We start from the raw sequence: 15,690 nt of genomic DNA on the forward strand, positions 1-15,690 counted from the left end.
GTGCAACTGACAAGAGAACAACTTAAAAGGGAAACATAATATATACAAAGTGCTGTCCGATGCACAGAAAAAGGTTGCTAACACAATCTTTCCCCTTAAATACACTGACTCCACTGGCCCACAGCTATGGAGATGTAGCTGACAACGAAGCCTGCAAATGCCTGCCCAGTTCAGTGTCTCATATTCTCCCTTTAACAATTCCTGTCCATTTTTAGCAGGGCTCCAAAGTTTTCAGAAGGAAGATGGAAGGTCAGTAACAAACACATGAGGCTAAAGTTATTTCTCTTTTGTTACCCTTTTGATTAATGCGTGACTTCTTAAAATCTTTTTTTTTTTTAATCACATGATGTACAAATATTGGGCCAGGCCCAAGGCAACATAAAAACTCATCCATTTTTGACAAACACAGCTCCAAACTACAAACTTTAAACTAAGACTGAGTTTATACCAGGGATAGGCAATTATTTTGGGTGGAGGGCTGCTTACCAAGTTTCGGCAAGCCATCAAGGGCCACAAGGGTAACCCTGCCCCTTGACAGATGCCCACCCCCCAGTCGCCATCTTGGGACCAGAAGTCCTGCCCCCTACCCCATGACCTTTCCCACCAGAAGCCCCTTCCCCTGCTTCTGGAAGTAATCCCTTCAGCAAGGGGGTTTGCCATATCAGAACCAGAAAAATACCAAATTATATTCTAAAAAACAAATGTGTACTACAACATTAACTAATGGCATTTCAAAAGAGATTTTTGTCCTGATTTACATGTGTTTGTGTAGTGTACATAGAGGTGATAGTATAATAGCTTAAAATGAAGTCTTATTCTTGTATATTGTGGGAGAGTGTGGGTGGGTGGGTATAGGTTTGTGGATATGTGGGGGAGGGTGTGGGTGTGCATGGATGGATAGGTATGGGGGGTGTGGATGTGTGTATGTGGGGTGGGAGAGCATGTGGGTGAGTATGTGTGGATGGTTATGGGGTTTGTGGGGGGTTGTGTGCGGGGGGGGGCAACGGTGGCTGGGGAGGGTTGTGGCATGTGTGGGGGGGGGGGGTTTGCCCACAGCCCCACCATGGCAGGCATAGCCCCCGCCAGCACTTCTCCAAGCCCTGGCTCCATGCTCCTGTCACTCCTGGCCCCGGGGCACTGGTGCCAGGAGCACAAGCCCTGTGCTCCCACTCGCAGCCACTTTCCCCTCCTGCTGCTCCCTCCCCCCACCCCCCCCCGGCAGCACATCCTACCTTCACAGCTGAGACTGCAAGATGCAGCAGGAACTGGACCAGCTAGCACTGCACAGAGCCAGCCAAGAATCCCAGGGGATTCTTATTATGCAAGATCAGAGTACAGCTGTATCAGGTATTGCTCAGACACAGACAAAGATACTCCCTGCTCCCCAAAGTCCCTGCCTACAATCTAAATGATATAACGAAAAAGAAAAGTTGAAAGGAAAACAGACACATTGAGAAGTGATTTGTCCAAGGCTGCATAATGGTGAAATTTGAATCAAAACTTTGGTCAGAAGTCCCAGGGCAGTGTACTAGTCCTTGCACTATACCACATGCCTTATTATGTATTCTAATATTATAAACGCCTTAGTCTCTCAGTCCATAAGACTTTATTTGCACTCTGATTGGTTGACTCATTAGCCAATTAGAGTGCTCTGGACAGACAGAGACACATGGCAGAGTGCTGCCATGACAATTGGGACTAAGGGGCCATTGGTGCTGACCCCCTTTCCCCCCACTTCTTGGAGGTGGCAGGGGCTTGGGGTGCTGGCTGCACAGCGCTGGCCTCACCCTGCTCCACATGGCGGAGCACCACCATAACAGCAGGGACTGGGGCCAGAGCCCCGCCCCCGGAGCCAGGGGCCAGAAAGGCTCCCTCCACAACACAAAGCCAGCAGGGAGGGGGAGGCATCAGGGAGAAGGGGAGGAAGGGAGGGGAGGGCATTGACTGGTGGCTGCACCCTGCTACAACCGCCACCATGGCTGTGACCATTGCTGCAACCACCACCGCTGTGACCGCTGCCACCACCACGGTCATGGGACCTGGTGGCCCCGGCTCTGGCCCAAAACGGCAGGGTGGAGCAGTCCTGACCTAAAACAGCTGCAGGGAGGCAGGGAGTGGCCCCAGCCCAAAGGAGCAGGGGGGTGGAGCAGTCCAGACCCCTGCCCTGGCAGTGATGGGGAGTGGGGGAACAGCCCTGGCCCGATGTGGCAGGGGGGAGGCGGGGAGCAGCCATGGCCTCAGCCTGAGGTGGGGGGGGGAGAGGGGGGCAGGATGCAGGGCTTTGCGCCCCCCCCCCCTTTTTACGGGCTATTTGCTAGTTTTATATTAAAAAAAATAAAGCAATGGAAAAGTGGAAAGGAACATTAGTCCTGTGACTGTCCCAACTGCTGGACAGACAGGAATTGAGCATCCAATGATTTCAATTAATGGAATATTAGGTTAGAGGAAATGAGTTTTCTAAAAGATAAACTGAAGTAAAATTCACCATCTACTTCATTACCGAGGTGAAGTAGGAACGAACTTCTGTGAAGTTTCAGATCCACCTTGTCATTATGAAAATTGTAAAGGTCAGCCATGAGTGCCTGCAACCTACTCTTTCTCTAAGAAAAAGTGGCTGCAACTAGAAGACCAGACTTAGAGATACAAAGTAACTAGCACTCTTAAAGTGGTTCAAAAGAAGGCTTGCACAAGTCTTAAGAGGACTAATGTTGAAACTGTATATAGGAACAGGCTCTCTGAAAGTCAGGTAAGCATAAAGAAAGGCTTCTGAGGAACTGGGTGACAAGTGGATGGCAAAAGGAAAATGCTGCAAGGTAGACAATGTAACTAAATAGAAGGCAAACAAACTAAATAGAAGGGGCTGCTTCCACCCAGCGTCTCCTGCAGTGCCAGTAGAAGCCAGCTTCTGCTCGTGGGGGGTGGAGCCTGACCATGGGCCTCTGTGTTGTCCTGTCCCACCCCGCCATCAGAACTCTTGGTAGCTGTTGGGTCAGGGGGTGGGGGATGGTTCGAGCATTCACCAGGAGCCACGATGGTGGGGTGGAACAGGACAGCACAGCCTGCAGCCAGACTCCATATCCTGTTCCCCCAGCTGCAGACATATGTAGCAGGTTCTGGCTTCAAAGAGAGGAGGACAGAGGACAGTCCTGTGTGTGCTACAGCCCTGGACAGGTTTATACTCTCACTCCAGCGCCAGGCCCAGCCCAGCTGTGGGAAGTGTGTGTATATATGCATGCACACATGCATGTTTGTGTGTGTGGCCCTCAACAGTTCACCAAAAAACACATTAAGTGGCCCTCCAGACTAAATAATTGCCCACCCCTGGCACCGTGTTCTCATCAATCTTCCCCACTGAAGGTAAAGGCCCAGGCAGAGACTGCTGCATCACAGAAATACATGTGTGGCTGAGGAGGTAGTGTCAACAGGATGGCTCTGGATTCTTCCACAATGAGTTCAAGGAAAGAGGACTGCTATCCAAGTAAGGGATCCTCCTGATAGTAAATATAAAGGGCATCTTCAGGCACTGTCTGGCTAATCTGATAGAGGGCTTTGCACTAAGCCCTATGAAGGAAAACAGAAAGATGTCATGGTGTGATTAAGATCAAGTGATGTAAACTGGGAGAAGAGGCAGAATTCTGAAGAAGCAGTAAGAAACAACAATACAGCAGAATGAGGAAAAAATAGCAGAACGGACTTCAGAGTAACTTCTACGTATCTACACAAATATAAGGAGTATGGGGAAAAACAGAATGAACTGGAAGTTATAGCATGTAAAGAAAAATATTAATGGACAGTACTTAACAGTTATACTTAATATTACTTAATAGAAACTTGGTGGGATAAAATCCTGCTTGGAGTTTCAACATTAAAAAGCACTTTTTTTCTCAAAAGAGACAGAGTTGGGGAAAAGGCATGTCCACTGTGCTGTGTCAAAAACATTTATGCTTGATCCCACATCCAAAAGTTAAGAATATGTTGACCATATCTTACGAGAGTTGAGAAGGGTAAAGGCTAAGAAGAACAGCAGTAATACAGTAGTGGTCTACTACAGACTACTTCATCAGGCAGACAACGTAGATGAGATATGCTTTAAGTAACAAAAATATTTATAAGTTATAAGGCAGTACTAATGGTGGATTTTCTCTGGTATCTGCTGAAAGAATATGACAGCAAAACAAAATGCCCAGCAAGTTCTTAATATGTATACACATAAGCAGATAACTGTGTAACAGCTCCGCAGCTGCGACGCGGTTACTAGAAGAGAGGTAACAGCTGCCGGGAACTAAGACAGCCAGGAAGTTGCTGGGTAGCCCTGGGCAGCCAATACAAAGCCGGAAAGGCATAATAAAAAGGGGAGGAAACTTACCAAGGGTGCCTTCGGGCACGCATTCACGGAAAGGAACTAGGAGAGACACTCCAAGACAGATATAGGAGCCTTTGAGAGGAATTGAGACGTCCTTCCCCTGCTCGCGTCCTGCTGCGATAGAAGACAGCCTCGGCAGTGAGTTATCCACAGAGCAGCGGCATGGGAACCAACCGCCGCTCGGAGGGGTTTAGCACAGGAATTCCCCGAGCGAGGGGGGGAAAAAGAGAAAAGAAGAGACAGAGAGAAAAGGGCGGAGAAGCCCTGACAGAGTCCAGTAACCCCAGGCTCTCCTCAGAGAAAAAGGGGAAACAGAGACTGTGGAAAGTGAAAGAAAGAGAAAAAAGCGAAATTGATGAAGCCGGGCTTTAGAAGCCGGCACAAGCCCCAGCTGGAGGGGGAATCCCGGCATTAGGTCAATCAGCTGTTAATTGACTTGTTACGGGCTGATTATTGCCGGAGAGGAAACTGACTAAGCCGGGCTTAGAAGCCAGCACAAACTGCAGCTCCGGAAGGGGAATCCCTGTGCCATTGGGGGGGGGGGGGGAGGGGGGACGGACAGGTGTTAATTAGCCTTGTTGAGGACGGGTTATTATGTATCAAGCAAACCAGTAACCCTAGGTCACTCCAAGAAGGCAGACCGTGTGAATTGTGGCAAGACCGAGCAATCCCAGTACAAGGGAGGGAGAGAGAGCCTGATTTACTTTAATAAAGCACCTGCATTGAAGATCTGACCCGCGTGGTTATTATCGGGGTACCGGGATCTAACAACTATTACTCCCCCCCTCACAAATCTCATTTAGATCAAGTCATGGCAGGCGGGAATTGGGGGGAGTTATCTGATTACTGGATACCCAGGATGGGCACTCGCTCACAAACTGGAAGGGCTTCAAGGGCGAGAGTCTATCAAATAGTTGCATTCACACAAACATTTACCAAAGGAATCCCAAAACATACCATGTTAAACCTTTACGCATAATTACAATGCACACCATCACCAGTCTTCAACTTGCCAAATGTAAAGCAGAGAAGACAAGCAAACTATAAATACCCTGATACTGCAATGACAGTGAAGTAATTGGTTAAAATATTCTTTGAAGATCCTAGGAAAAAGATCATGACCAACACTACATAGGAAAGCAAAAACTTACACAGTCCATGTCAATCAAACTTATTCCTTCCTGACCCCAATTTTGGTGACAGCCATGACCAAGTAAGGAATGTTGCATTTTCTAAGCACCAGCAGAAGCATTCTTGGGGGAGGACGGGAGGAAGGTTAAAAAGAAGGTAAACAACCAGTAGCACTCAAAAAGGGGGGAAAATTCTTTCCTAGTCCCAAGTGGCAGCCAGTAAAAGCCCTTAAAGGAGGGATTACCAGACAGCTATGTATAATGACAACTTTGTTTCACTGTATTGAGGATACAAGTGGGTTGTCTATCACAAGGGAGAAATGGTTGCAAACATCAAGGTAATAAGAAATCTGAAAGGAAATGATTGTGATCGCTGACTGCTAGGGCAGGGTACTGGATTATAGAATGAATATGATTCCTTAGGTAGAGATGAGATCCCACGGATGAGATTCCAGTTTGTGGTTTGCTGACAAAGGCTCTGGTGTTGGATACCTAGCCAACAATAACGAGGATTTCAGAGACATACCAATTTCAGATCACAGGCAATAAAACCGACTAATAAGGCCCAAAGAATCAAAATGGCACATGACAGTTTTACTGGCATGGTTGAGAAGAAGTTTATTTTGAAAAAGTTTTCTGTCCTTCATGAAAAAGGCTGAATTACTATTTAATTGAATAAATTTTACTTCACATAAGTGAAGCGTATATGGTATTATATGTCATTATAATAGAAGACAGTCCCAAAGACAGACAAATATTTTTTGTAGCAGAAAAAAGGTATTCATGCATTTATGAGCTTCCCACTCTGCCCCCCGCCCCCCCCCCAAACCAGATGGCCAATATTAGCTGTCACGCCATTCACACTTAATTGGTTATAATTCACCCTTAATTGGTTATAATTGGTAGTGATTAAAACAGAACACAATTTCTTCTACATACTATGAACTGGTCATGAGTTCAGCATTTTTGAGACAAAAATTGGAAAACTTAAAAAATAAAGCCTCATCCTATGAAAAACGTTTTTACCAGGCTTAGATTTCTTTTTCTTCTTTTTCTTTGACTTCGATCTAATACAATCTTTGGATTTCTTCTCTTTGCTCTTCTTTTGGTCTTTAACAACTGAAATGAGATTAAAAAATTGCAGACTTTCATTCTGTATCACAGCTTTTTCTTTAAATCTGTTTTACTACATTCAATGGTGAGCAGCCCAGTTGCTAAAAGAAATTATTTTTTGTTGCTTGGTAGAATTCCCAGTGATAACAAGCTCAAGTATTTTCCATTGCTGCTGACGTTAAAAATGTTAAATTAACAGTAGTATTATTTATATTGGAGTAACACAGTGATTCTCAATCATGATGCAACAAGGGTGTGGAAACACCAACATATGATTCACAAGATAAAGCTCAAGAGATTTCAGGTAGGAATTCATACTGTTAAAAATACTCAGACCTATGGCAGTCTTTTCAAGTTCTCTGAAACAAAGGAATTACTCTAGTATTTTCCTGTAGTCAGAAAACAAATGAAAGGTAAGAGCTGATATTTTCCGAGGGATGCTTTGAGTCTAACAAGGTTCAGAACCACTAAAGTAGACAGACTGTAACCTCTTCTGGGCAAGGATCATCTTTCACTACATGTATACAGTCTATAGCACAGTGCTTCTCAACCATTTTAGACTCAAGACACCCCTCCTCAGGCTCAAAGTACCATTCAGAAAATGTCAGCTCTTAGTTTTCACTCATTTTTTGAGTACAGAAAAATAATACAGAAGTTTTTCTGCTGTAAAGAACTCAGAAAGACCATAACTGGACAGGATGATTTTAACACTATGAAATCCTATATGAAATCTCTGGGTTATCTTGTAATTCAGGTTTACATACCTAACAGTGCTAACACTGAATGGAACACTGCAGCACTCTAAGAATTTCAAGGCACTCTAGGGAGCCATGGCAGCTTGGTTAAGCATCACTGATCTACACATACAAAACAGGGCAGAGAGACAGAAGAATAATTACCAGATAGAATGAATAGAGAATTGAGGCATAGTGAGATGATGCATGAGAGGAAGAGATGGGATTGGGATTTACCTGATGAAGAGAGGAAAACATCTTTGCAGACTGGCTTGCTAACCTGTTAAAGAGGGCTTTCAACTAGGTTCATGGGGGGATAGAGATCAAAGCCCTGACATAAGTGAGGAAAAGGGTGACCTGGAGGAAGCAAAAGCAGCAGCGGGCAACAAGGAAGGCTTCCTCATTCTTCCTGAGAAAGTAGGCCACTTGGCTAGTTACCTCACGTGTCCGTACACAAATGCACAGAGCCTAAGAAATAAACAGGAATTCCTTGCACAGTCACAGAACTATGAAGTGATTAGAATAACAAAGATGTGGGATAGCTTGCAGGACTGGAGCCCTGTCATAGATGGGTATAAACCTGTTCAGGAAGGACAGGCAGGGGAGAAGAGGAAGAGGAGTTGCGCTTTATGTAAAAGAAGTGTATGATTGCTCAGAGTACAAAACTAGATAGGCCTGCTGAAAGTCTCTGGGTTAAGGTTGGAGGGGAAGAGCAACAAGAGTGACATCATGGTGGGTACCTGCTGCAGACCACCAGACAGGGAGGATGAGGTGGATGAAACAGTCTTCAGACATATAGCGAAAGTTTCCTGATCACAGGCTGTGGTTCTCACGGGGGACTTCAATCACCCTGACATGCTGGGAGGGCAGTACAGCAGTGCACAGGCAACCCAGGAAGTTTCTGGAGAGTGCTGGGGTCAACTTCCTGGTGCAAGTGTTGGAGAGGCCAGTTAGAGTTGTGCTCTTTTCGACCTGCTGCTCACAAACAGGAAGGAATTGGTGGGGAATGTACTAGTGGATGGCAACTTGGGCAGGAACAACCACGAGATGATTGAGTTCAGGATCCTGAGAAAAAGAAGGAAGAGAGCAGCAGAGTATGGACCCTGGACTTCAGAAAAACACACTCTTACTCCTCAGAGGACGGATGGCAGGATCCCATGGGACGCCAGTCAGAGGGAAAGGAGGCCAAGAGAGTTGGTTGTACTTTAAAGAATGCTTACTGATGGGGCAGGAACAAACCATCCCGATGTGCAGGAAGACTTAGCAAGTATGGCAGAAGACCAGCTTGGCTTAGCAGAGAACTCTTCGGTGAGTCCAAACACAAAAAGGAAGATTACAAGAAGTTTGGACAGATGACTAGAGAGGAGTATAAGAATATTCTTCAGGCATGCAGGCATGAAGTCAGGAAGGCCAAATCATAAATGGAGTTGCAGTTAGCAAGGGATGTGAATAGTAACAAGAAGAGTTTCTACAAGTATATTAGCAACAAGAGGAAGGTTAAGGAAAGTGTGGATCCCTTACGGAATGGGGGAGGCAACCAAATGACAAAGGATGCAGAAAAGGCTGAAGTACTCAATGCTTTTTTTACCTCAATCTTCACAGGCAAGATCAACTCCCAGAGTACTGCACTGGACAGCCCAGTTTGGGGAGAAGCCCTTAGTTGTGAAAGAACAGGTTAGGGACTATTTAGAAAAGCTCGACATATAAAAGTCCATGGGGTCAGATGCAATGCATCTGAGCGTGCTGAGGGAGTTGGCTGATGCAATTGCAGAGCCACTGGACATTATCTTTGAAAACTCATGGCCATTGGGGGAGGTCCCGGACAACTGGATAAAGGGCAAATATAGTGCCCATATTTAAGAAAAGAAAGAAGGAGGATCCAGGGAACAACAGACCAATCAACCTCACCTCAGTCCCCAGAAAAATAATGGAGCAGGTCCTCAAAGAATCCATTTCTTAGCACTTGGAGGAGAAGAAAGTGATCAGGAACAGCCAGCATGGAGTCATCAAGGGCAAGTTATGCCTTACCAATCTAATTGCCTTCTATGACAAAATGACTGGATGCGGACAGACCAGTGGATATGATGCACCTTTTGGCAGATGACAGAACAAGGAGCAATGAATGGTCTCAAGTTGCAGCAAGGGAAGTTTAGGTTAAATATTAGGAAAAACTCTCTCATAAGGAAGGTAGTAAAGCGCTGGAACAGGTTACCCAGACAGGTTGTGGAATCTTCATCCTTGAGGGTTTTTAAGATCCAGCTAGACAAAGCCTTGGCTGGGATGACATAATTGGGGATGGCCTGGCTTTGAGCAGAATTGGGGATGGCCGGAGTTGTGACTAGCTGAACTCCTGAGGTCCCTTCCAACCCTAATTTTTATGATTCTATGAAGCAATTTCTTTTGAGTTACAAAGGAAGTCTATGGCATAACCTGCAATTGAACACAGCCCTCTGAGTTGTAGGCAAGTGCCCTAACCATGAATTTGTACTTCCCCAACACAGAGAACTTTATGATATAAAATTTGTTTTATAGTTGGGATAACTTGTCATTATTTATCAACAATAATGTAATTGAATTAATGCTTTCCCATACTTCCCAGACAAGTGGAAAATGTTCACCACTCTGCTGCTGCCAAATTTCCGGACCTGTGAGGACTCCCAGGCTCTAAATGCTGGATCAGTCACCTGATCCCAGCACTTGGGTCTGAGCAGAAGCAAGACACAGGAGTGGAAGGGGTTGGCATCAAGATCCAGGAGCCGATTCCTGCACATGGGGGTAGGAGGGAGCAGTGCTGAGGCTCAAGGCCCAATCCCAACACAGGAGGTAGGAGGGAGCAGCAGAGGGCCCCAGGGCCCAATCCTGGTGGGAGGGGACAGTGTTGGGCCCAAGAGACTAATCCCACTGCTCAGGGTGACCAATCACCTGGACAAGGGAGAAGAGATTGATGTCATATATCTTGACTTCAAAAAACCCTTTGATCTGGTATCCCATGATCACTTCTTGGCAAAACTGGCCAATTGTGGCCTTGGGTCCACCATGATCTGCTGGCTGGGAAATTGGCTCCGTGGTCAGACCCAGAGGGTGGTAATTGATGGAAGTCGATTGTCATGGTGCCCTGTGACCAGTGGGGTCTCCCAAGGCTCTGTCCTTGGACCCATATTGTTCAACATCTTCATTAATGATGCGGACACTGGAGTCAGAAGCGAACTGGCCAAGTTTGCCGATGACACCAAACTTTGGGGCAAAGCATCCACATCTGAAGAGAAGGATGATCCAGGCTGCCCTGGACAGGCTCAGCAAATGGGCAGACGAGAATCTGATGGTGTTTAACACTGAAAAATACAAGGTTCTCCACCTTGGGAGGAAAAACCTGCAGCATCCTTATAGGTTGGGCAGTGCTACACTGGCTAGCACTACAGAAGAAAGAGACTTGGGGGTCATCATTGACCACAAGATGAACATGAGCCTTCAATGTGATGCTGCGGCTAAAGTGACCAAAACACTGGCTTGAATCCATAGATGCTTCTCAAGTAAATCCCGGGACGTCGTTCTCCCGTTGTACTCGGCCTTGGTGAAGCCGTAGCTGGAGTACTGCGTCCAGTTTTGGGCCCCACAATTCAAAAAGGATGAGGAGAAGCTTGAGAGAGTTCGGAGGAGAGCAATGCGCATGATCACAGGTCAGGAAAATAGACCTTACGACAACAGGCTGAGAGCTATGGGGCTCTTTAGCCTGGAAAAGCGCAGGCTCAGGGGTGATCTGATGGCCACCAATAAGCATATAAGGGGTGACCACCAGTACCTGGGGGAACGTTTGTTCACCAGAGCGCCCCAAGGGATGACGAGGTCGAACTGTTATAAACTACTGCAAGACCGTTTCAGGCTGGACGTAAAGAAGAGTTTCTTTAATGTCTGAGCCTCCAAGATCTGGAATAGTCTGCCACTGGAGGTGGTTCAAGCACCTATATTGAACACCTTCAAAAAAAATTGGATGCTTATCTTGCTAGGATTCTACAACCCCAGCTGACTTCCTGCCCTTCGGGCGGGGGCCTGGACTCGATGATCTTCCAAGGTCCCTTCCAGCCCTAACGTCTATGAAATCTATGATAAAGCACCATGCTCAAGGAACCAATCCTCACATGTGAGGACCAGGCAAGGCCCTGTGTAGCCCGATCCTGGCCTATAGGGCTCAATCTGGCACACAGATTAGCTGTGCCTCACCCATCTGGCCAGCAAGGCCAAAAGCTTTAGTAGCACTTGTCTTAATCACTTATTATGCCTTGTATTTTTCTGGCAGACCTATGATTTTTCTATACATTTGCTTAATGTATAGAAAAATATGATGGGGGGGGGAACTGACTGAGAGCAACCATTAACAACAAAAACAACAGAATGACATTGCAGATAATCATATGCGTCAAGGCACAGGGTCCTGCAGGAGGGCCATGATCTCCTCAAGGCCTCCTTCCGGTGCCAAGTTGGCCCAAGGGCACCCTCAAATTCTCGCCTGCCATGTCTTTGGTGTTCAACTATATTAGGGAGGCTGCCTTCAAGTCTTCTTGGACACAGTTTAGATGTGCTCCAAGCCCCATGGGCTCCTGGACCCCTTTGTAGGCCCCGTTCTATAGTGGGCGTTTCGGGGCACCCTAGCCTTATGGGCTATGTGTGGCTCCAACCACTCCTTTACTATGCCCCAAGCCTCGCAGCTGGAATTGACGCTGTTCAGTCTGGGCCTTGTTTATAATCTGGCCCCCTTGTCCTCTCCAGGCCCTGCCTCTTTCGATCTGTGCCCTCTCTGGTGCTAGGGCTCTCCATGGCCCTGTCTCACTTGGTGCCTCTCTCTGTGGCTTCTCCACAATGCTGTCGCTTTCTTTGGGGCTTCTCCAAAACGCTGCCCCCTCTCTCTGAGGCTTATCCAAAATGCTGTCCCCTTCTCTGGGGCTTCTCGAAGTGCCACCCCCTCTCTGGGGCTCACCACACCTGCACTGGGGCTTCTCATCAACGCCCCTCTCTCTGGGGCCTCTCAACTGCCCCCTTTCTGGGGCTGGGGTCAGTGCACCCCAAATGCTGTGCCCTCGCTGGCCCTGGGGTCCCCACGCTGCTGTGGGTCCCCTATGAAGCCTCCTCCAACCCCTATTAGCCTCACCCAAACCACCGGTAACAAACAGCAAACAAAACACAAGCCCCTCGGCTATAACTTAAATGGAAGCTGCCTGGCTATAACAACATTCCAGCCTACTGGAGAATACTCCATTCCTCAGCCATGTCAGATGCTGCTCCTTCAGTCAGGCTTCCCCTCTCTTCCGTGAGAGAGTTCCTTCCCCCTTGGCTGCTGGCAGGGAACTGCCAGCCTGGCCTCAGCCCCTGGGCTTTATATGGGAGCCTGGCCCTGCCCCTTTTGGCCAGCTGACCTCCTCTGGTTGCCCTGGCAACCCGCAGCTGGGCTCGTCACTCACTGCTAGGGCTCTTTCCCTAGCAGTTTTCTCTCTTCTTAGGAGCCATGCACCTGAGTGCTCTAAGACAATATGCAATGGTATAATAAAGTAACATCATTTATATATTATATTGAAGGTGATGCAATTTATGTTGGCTAAAGAGGAAAACACTATAAAATCTGTTTAACCCCTTAATTTTATTACCACTATTCCAAACTTATAAGTGACTTTATTTGATTACTAAATCAAAACATGCTAGAAAACACACTCACACAATGTATCCTCTCTGACATCACACTGTTACGTATCTTGTATTATTTCATCCCTAATGCAAAGCCACGGAGTTCAGAAAATAAATTATTAAACCTATGTCACTCCCCTAGCAGCCATATCTTACATATCATTAGTAATTTTTCCAAAGCATAATACACACCACCCTTAATTCAATAATGTGCCACAAATGTACAGCCTTATAACCAGTTTGGTTCTTCAAACTGGAACCGTCAGTGAAAGAAGTTATTGCCAGGCAAGGCTGCATTCTGCAGAACAAAACTGTTAGCTCTGCCCTAACACTGCCTGAACCATATGCCCTACCCTGCCCTCCTTGTACCACCAAAACATCTCTGCTTATTTTGGAAAGGTGCAAGAAGAAGAAATTTAAGATTAGCTCCTTCAGCAGCTGTCCCTAGTTAACCACATACATTTCACTTACTGACAAGAACCTTACAAACCACAAGATTCATCAACATTTACCACCTAAGACAGAGGTTCTTTCACAGAGGAAAGGGCACATGGCAAGTACAAACTCAGACCTGCATCTTTGTTTACCCCCTCCTCCAAACAGCACACCTCACTCCCTTCCTTTATACACTTTCCCCCCCACCCCCCAAGAGTTAGGTGCTGGTGCCAACTCCTGCCTATTATTCAGGTGTCAATGAAGATGGTGAGCTGTCATCTAATCACAGATGACAGAAGAACCACATAAGCTGAGAACAATTTAAAACTTTATAAATTAACATTATCAACTTGAACTGACAAAGTTTGCAAAGGAAAAAAAGGAAGTCATCCGAAAAAATAAAACAGTGTATTTAGTTTATGTTAACATGTTATTCCATGCACTTGTCAGTGTTAGTAATACCTGAAAAAACTCAGATATGTCAGTACTTTCCATTTTTAGATTTCTTAAAGAAAAAGGCAATTAATCTAAACTATGGGGAGGTACCAAAAGCCAAGAGTATTGTCTAATCCCACATGTCGAACTATTATGAGAATCCCCTTAATTTAGATACTACATAGGGAGATTACACCAATATTATTTTTTAAACCCCACCTTTATTTTTTGGCTAAATTGTAAAATGCAATTTCAGAGTAGCCTCATTCATTTTTGGAACTAGATGAAATCTGTTTAACCCAACAAAGAACGCATATGATGATGGAATAGCATTTGCTACACCACAGTAAAAGTTGAGAGGCTTTTTATCTATAGTTGATTCGTCAAAAGTCCTCTGAAGTCCACATGAAAACACTCTTGCTAACAAAAACTGCCAGGCCACTTGACACAGTTGAGTTGAGTTGAGTTAGTGATGCCTAACAGGGTTCATGTGATCAAACAGATCCCAAGACGTGTCTTTTCCTTCCTCCTCAGAAGTGTTTCAATCACACCACACCCTCTACTATTTTCTCAATAAGAAATATCAAGAACTATTAAAAAGTCACCTTGGTTAACTACAAATGTCATTAACATTCCAGGATGTCATAGACAAAACACAGAAACTTTGGAGAACCAGCATAAGTAGTATTAAATTGCACAAAACACTAAAAACAAGGAAATAATTAAGATCAAGCTTCCCATAACCATATTATTACCTTGTTATTTTTTTCTGGATAACTATGAATAACTGGACAACTAACAGAATTAGACAAAGAAAATTAAACCTCAGTGAGAAGCAGAAAAGTTTTAAATTTTTAAAATAGCATATGAAAGCTACCTAAGAAAGAACTATAAGATGAGACAAAGGCTAAGAAACAAAGGCTAACAATTCATTGTTCACTAGCGGTGCACTGATAGAGATTTTTTGGGCTAGTACTGACGGTTGGTTTTTAACGAGCCATATCAGCCAATACTGATCTGACAGCCGATATGCAGCTGGGCAGCTTACAGAGCAGCATCCTGCCAGTAAGTCTGTTGTGGGGGAAGGGGCATGCGGGGGGCAGATTGAGGCCCCGCAGTGAGGGAGGGAATGGGGCTGGGACCGAGCCACGGCTTGTCCAGGGGGCACAGCTCCCACCGCTGCACGCAAACCGGGAGGGCATGGGGGGTAAACGTGTGCCCCCAGATGTGTGCCGGGGCGGGGGCAGGCTGCCACTGCGGGCTGGGGCTTTGCTGGGCTCCTCCGGGGGGGGGGGGGGGGGATTACCGGGGGGCGGGGGTTGGGCCAGGCTGTGCTGGGGCAGGCAGCAGCAGCACTGGGAGGGGAGGATGAGCTGCAGCCACCCCAAAATTCACCACAGCCCTCCCACCCACCCTCCCTCCCAGCGCCACTGCCTGGCCCAGCCCTCTGCTAGGAAGAGCCCAGCACATCCCCTGACCCCAGCCTGCAGCAGCAGCCTACCCTCGCCCAGCACGATGATCCAGGGGCAACCCCTCCCTCCATGCCCTCCTGGGGTGTGCGCAGCAGCAGGAGCCCCCCCACCCCGAACAAGCAGCTCACGGCTCCATCGCACACCCTGGCTGTGCAGTGCCTGCCCCTCCCACCCCCGGTTCTGGCTGCGCAGTGCCTGCCCCACTCCCTCCCTCACCACAGGGGCCTCAATCTGTCCCCCCTCCCCCTCAACAGACTTACCAGCTGGACCCAGCTGCTATCCACACAGCCAGGCTGCGCTCCTGGCCGCCTGCATGCTGCGCTGCGTGTGCAAGC

General features: G+C 46.8%; 1 protein-coding gene across 11 annotated transcripts in view; it reads right to left on the bottom strand.

The window, feature by feature from the left end:
- PHF20 (PHD finger protein 20) overlaps positions 1-15,690 on the bottom strand; it is a 217,609-nt gene that overhangs the window by 92,202 nt on the left and 109,717 nt on the right. For 8 of the 11 annotated variants that reach the window (XM_059733315.1, XM_059733309.1, XM_059733312.1 and 5 more), the window contains 2 exons: positions 6,520-6,612; positions 4,367-4,477 (listed from right to left, as the gene is read on the bottom strand). The exons of 1 other annotated variant lie outside the window; for it this stretch is intronic. In XM_059733315.1, coding sequence (XP_059589298.1) covers positions 4,367-4,477; positions 6,520-6,612 — 204 coding nt within the window. The remainder of the gene's footprint in view (positions 1-4,366; positions 4,478-6,519; positions 6,613-15,690) is intronic. 2 more of the 11 variants (XM_014598373.3, XM_059733308.1) reach the window with 1 other exon arrangement.

The sequence above is a fragment of the Alligator mississippiensis genome, chromosome 9 (assembly GCF_030867095.1).
Source record: "Alligator mississippiensis isolate rAllMis1 chromosome 9, rAllMis1, whole genome shotgun sequence".
Classification (NCBI taxonomy): domain Eukaryota; kingdom Metazoa; phylum Chordata; order Crocodylia; family Alligatoridae; genus Alligator; species Alligator mississippiensis.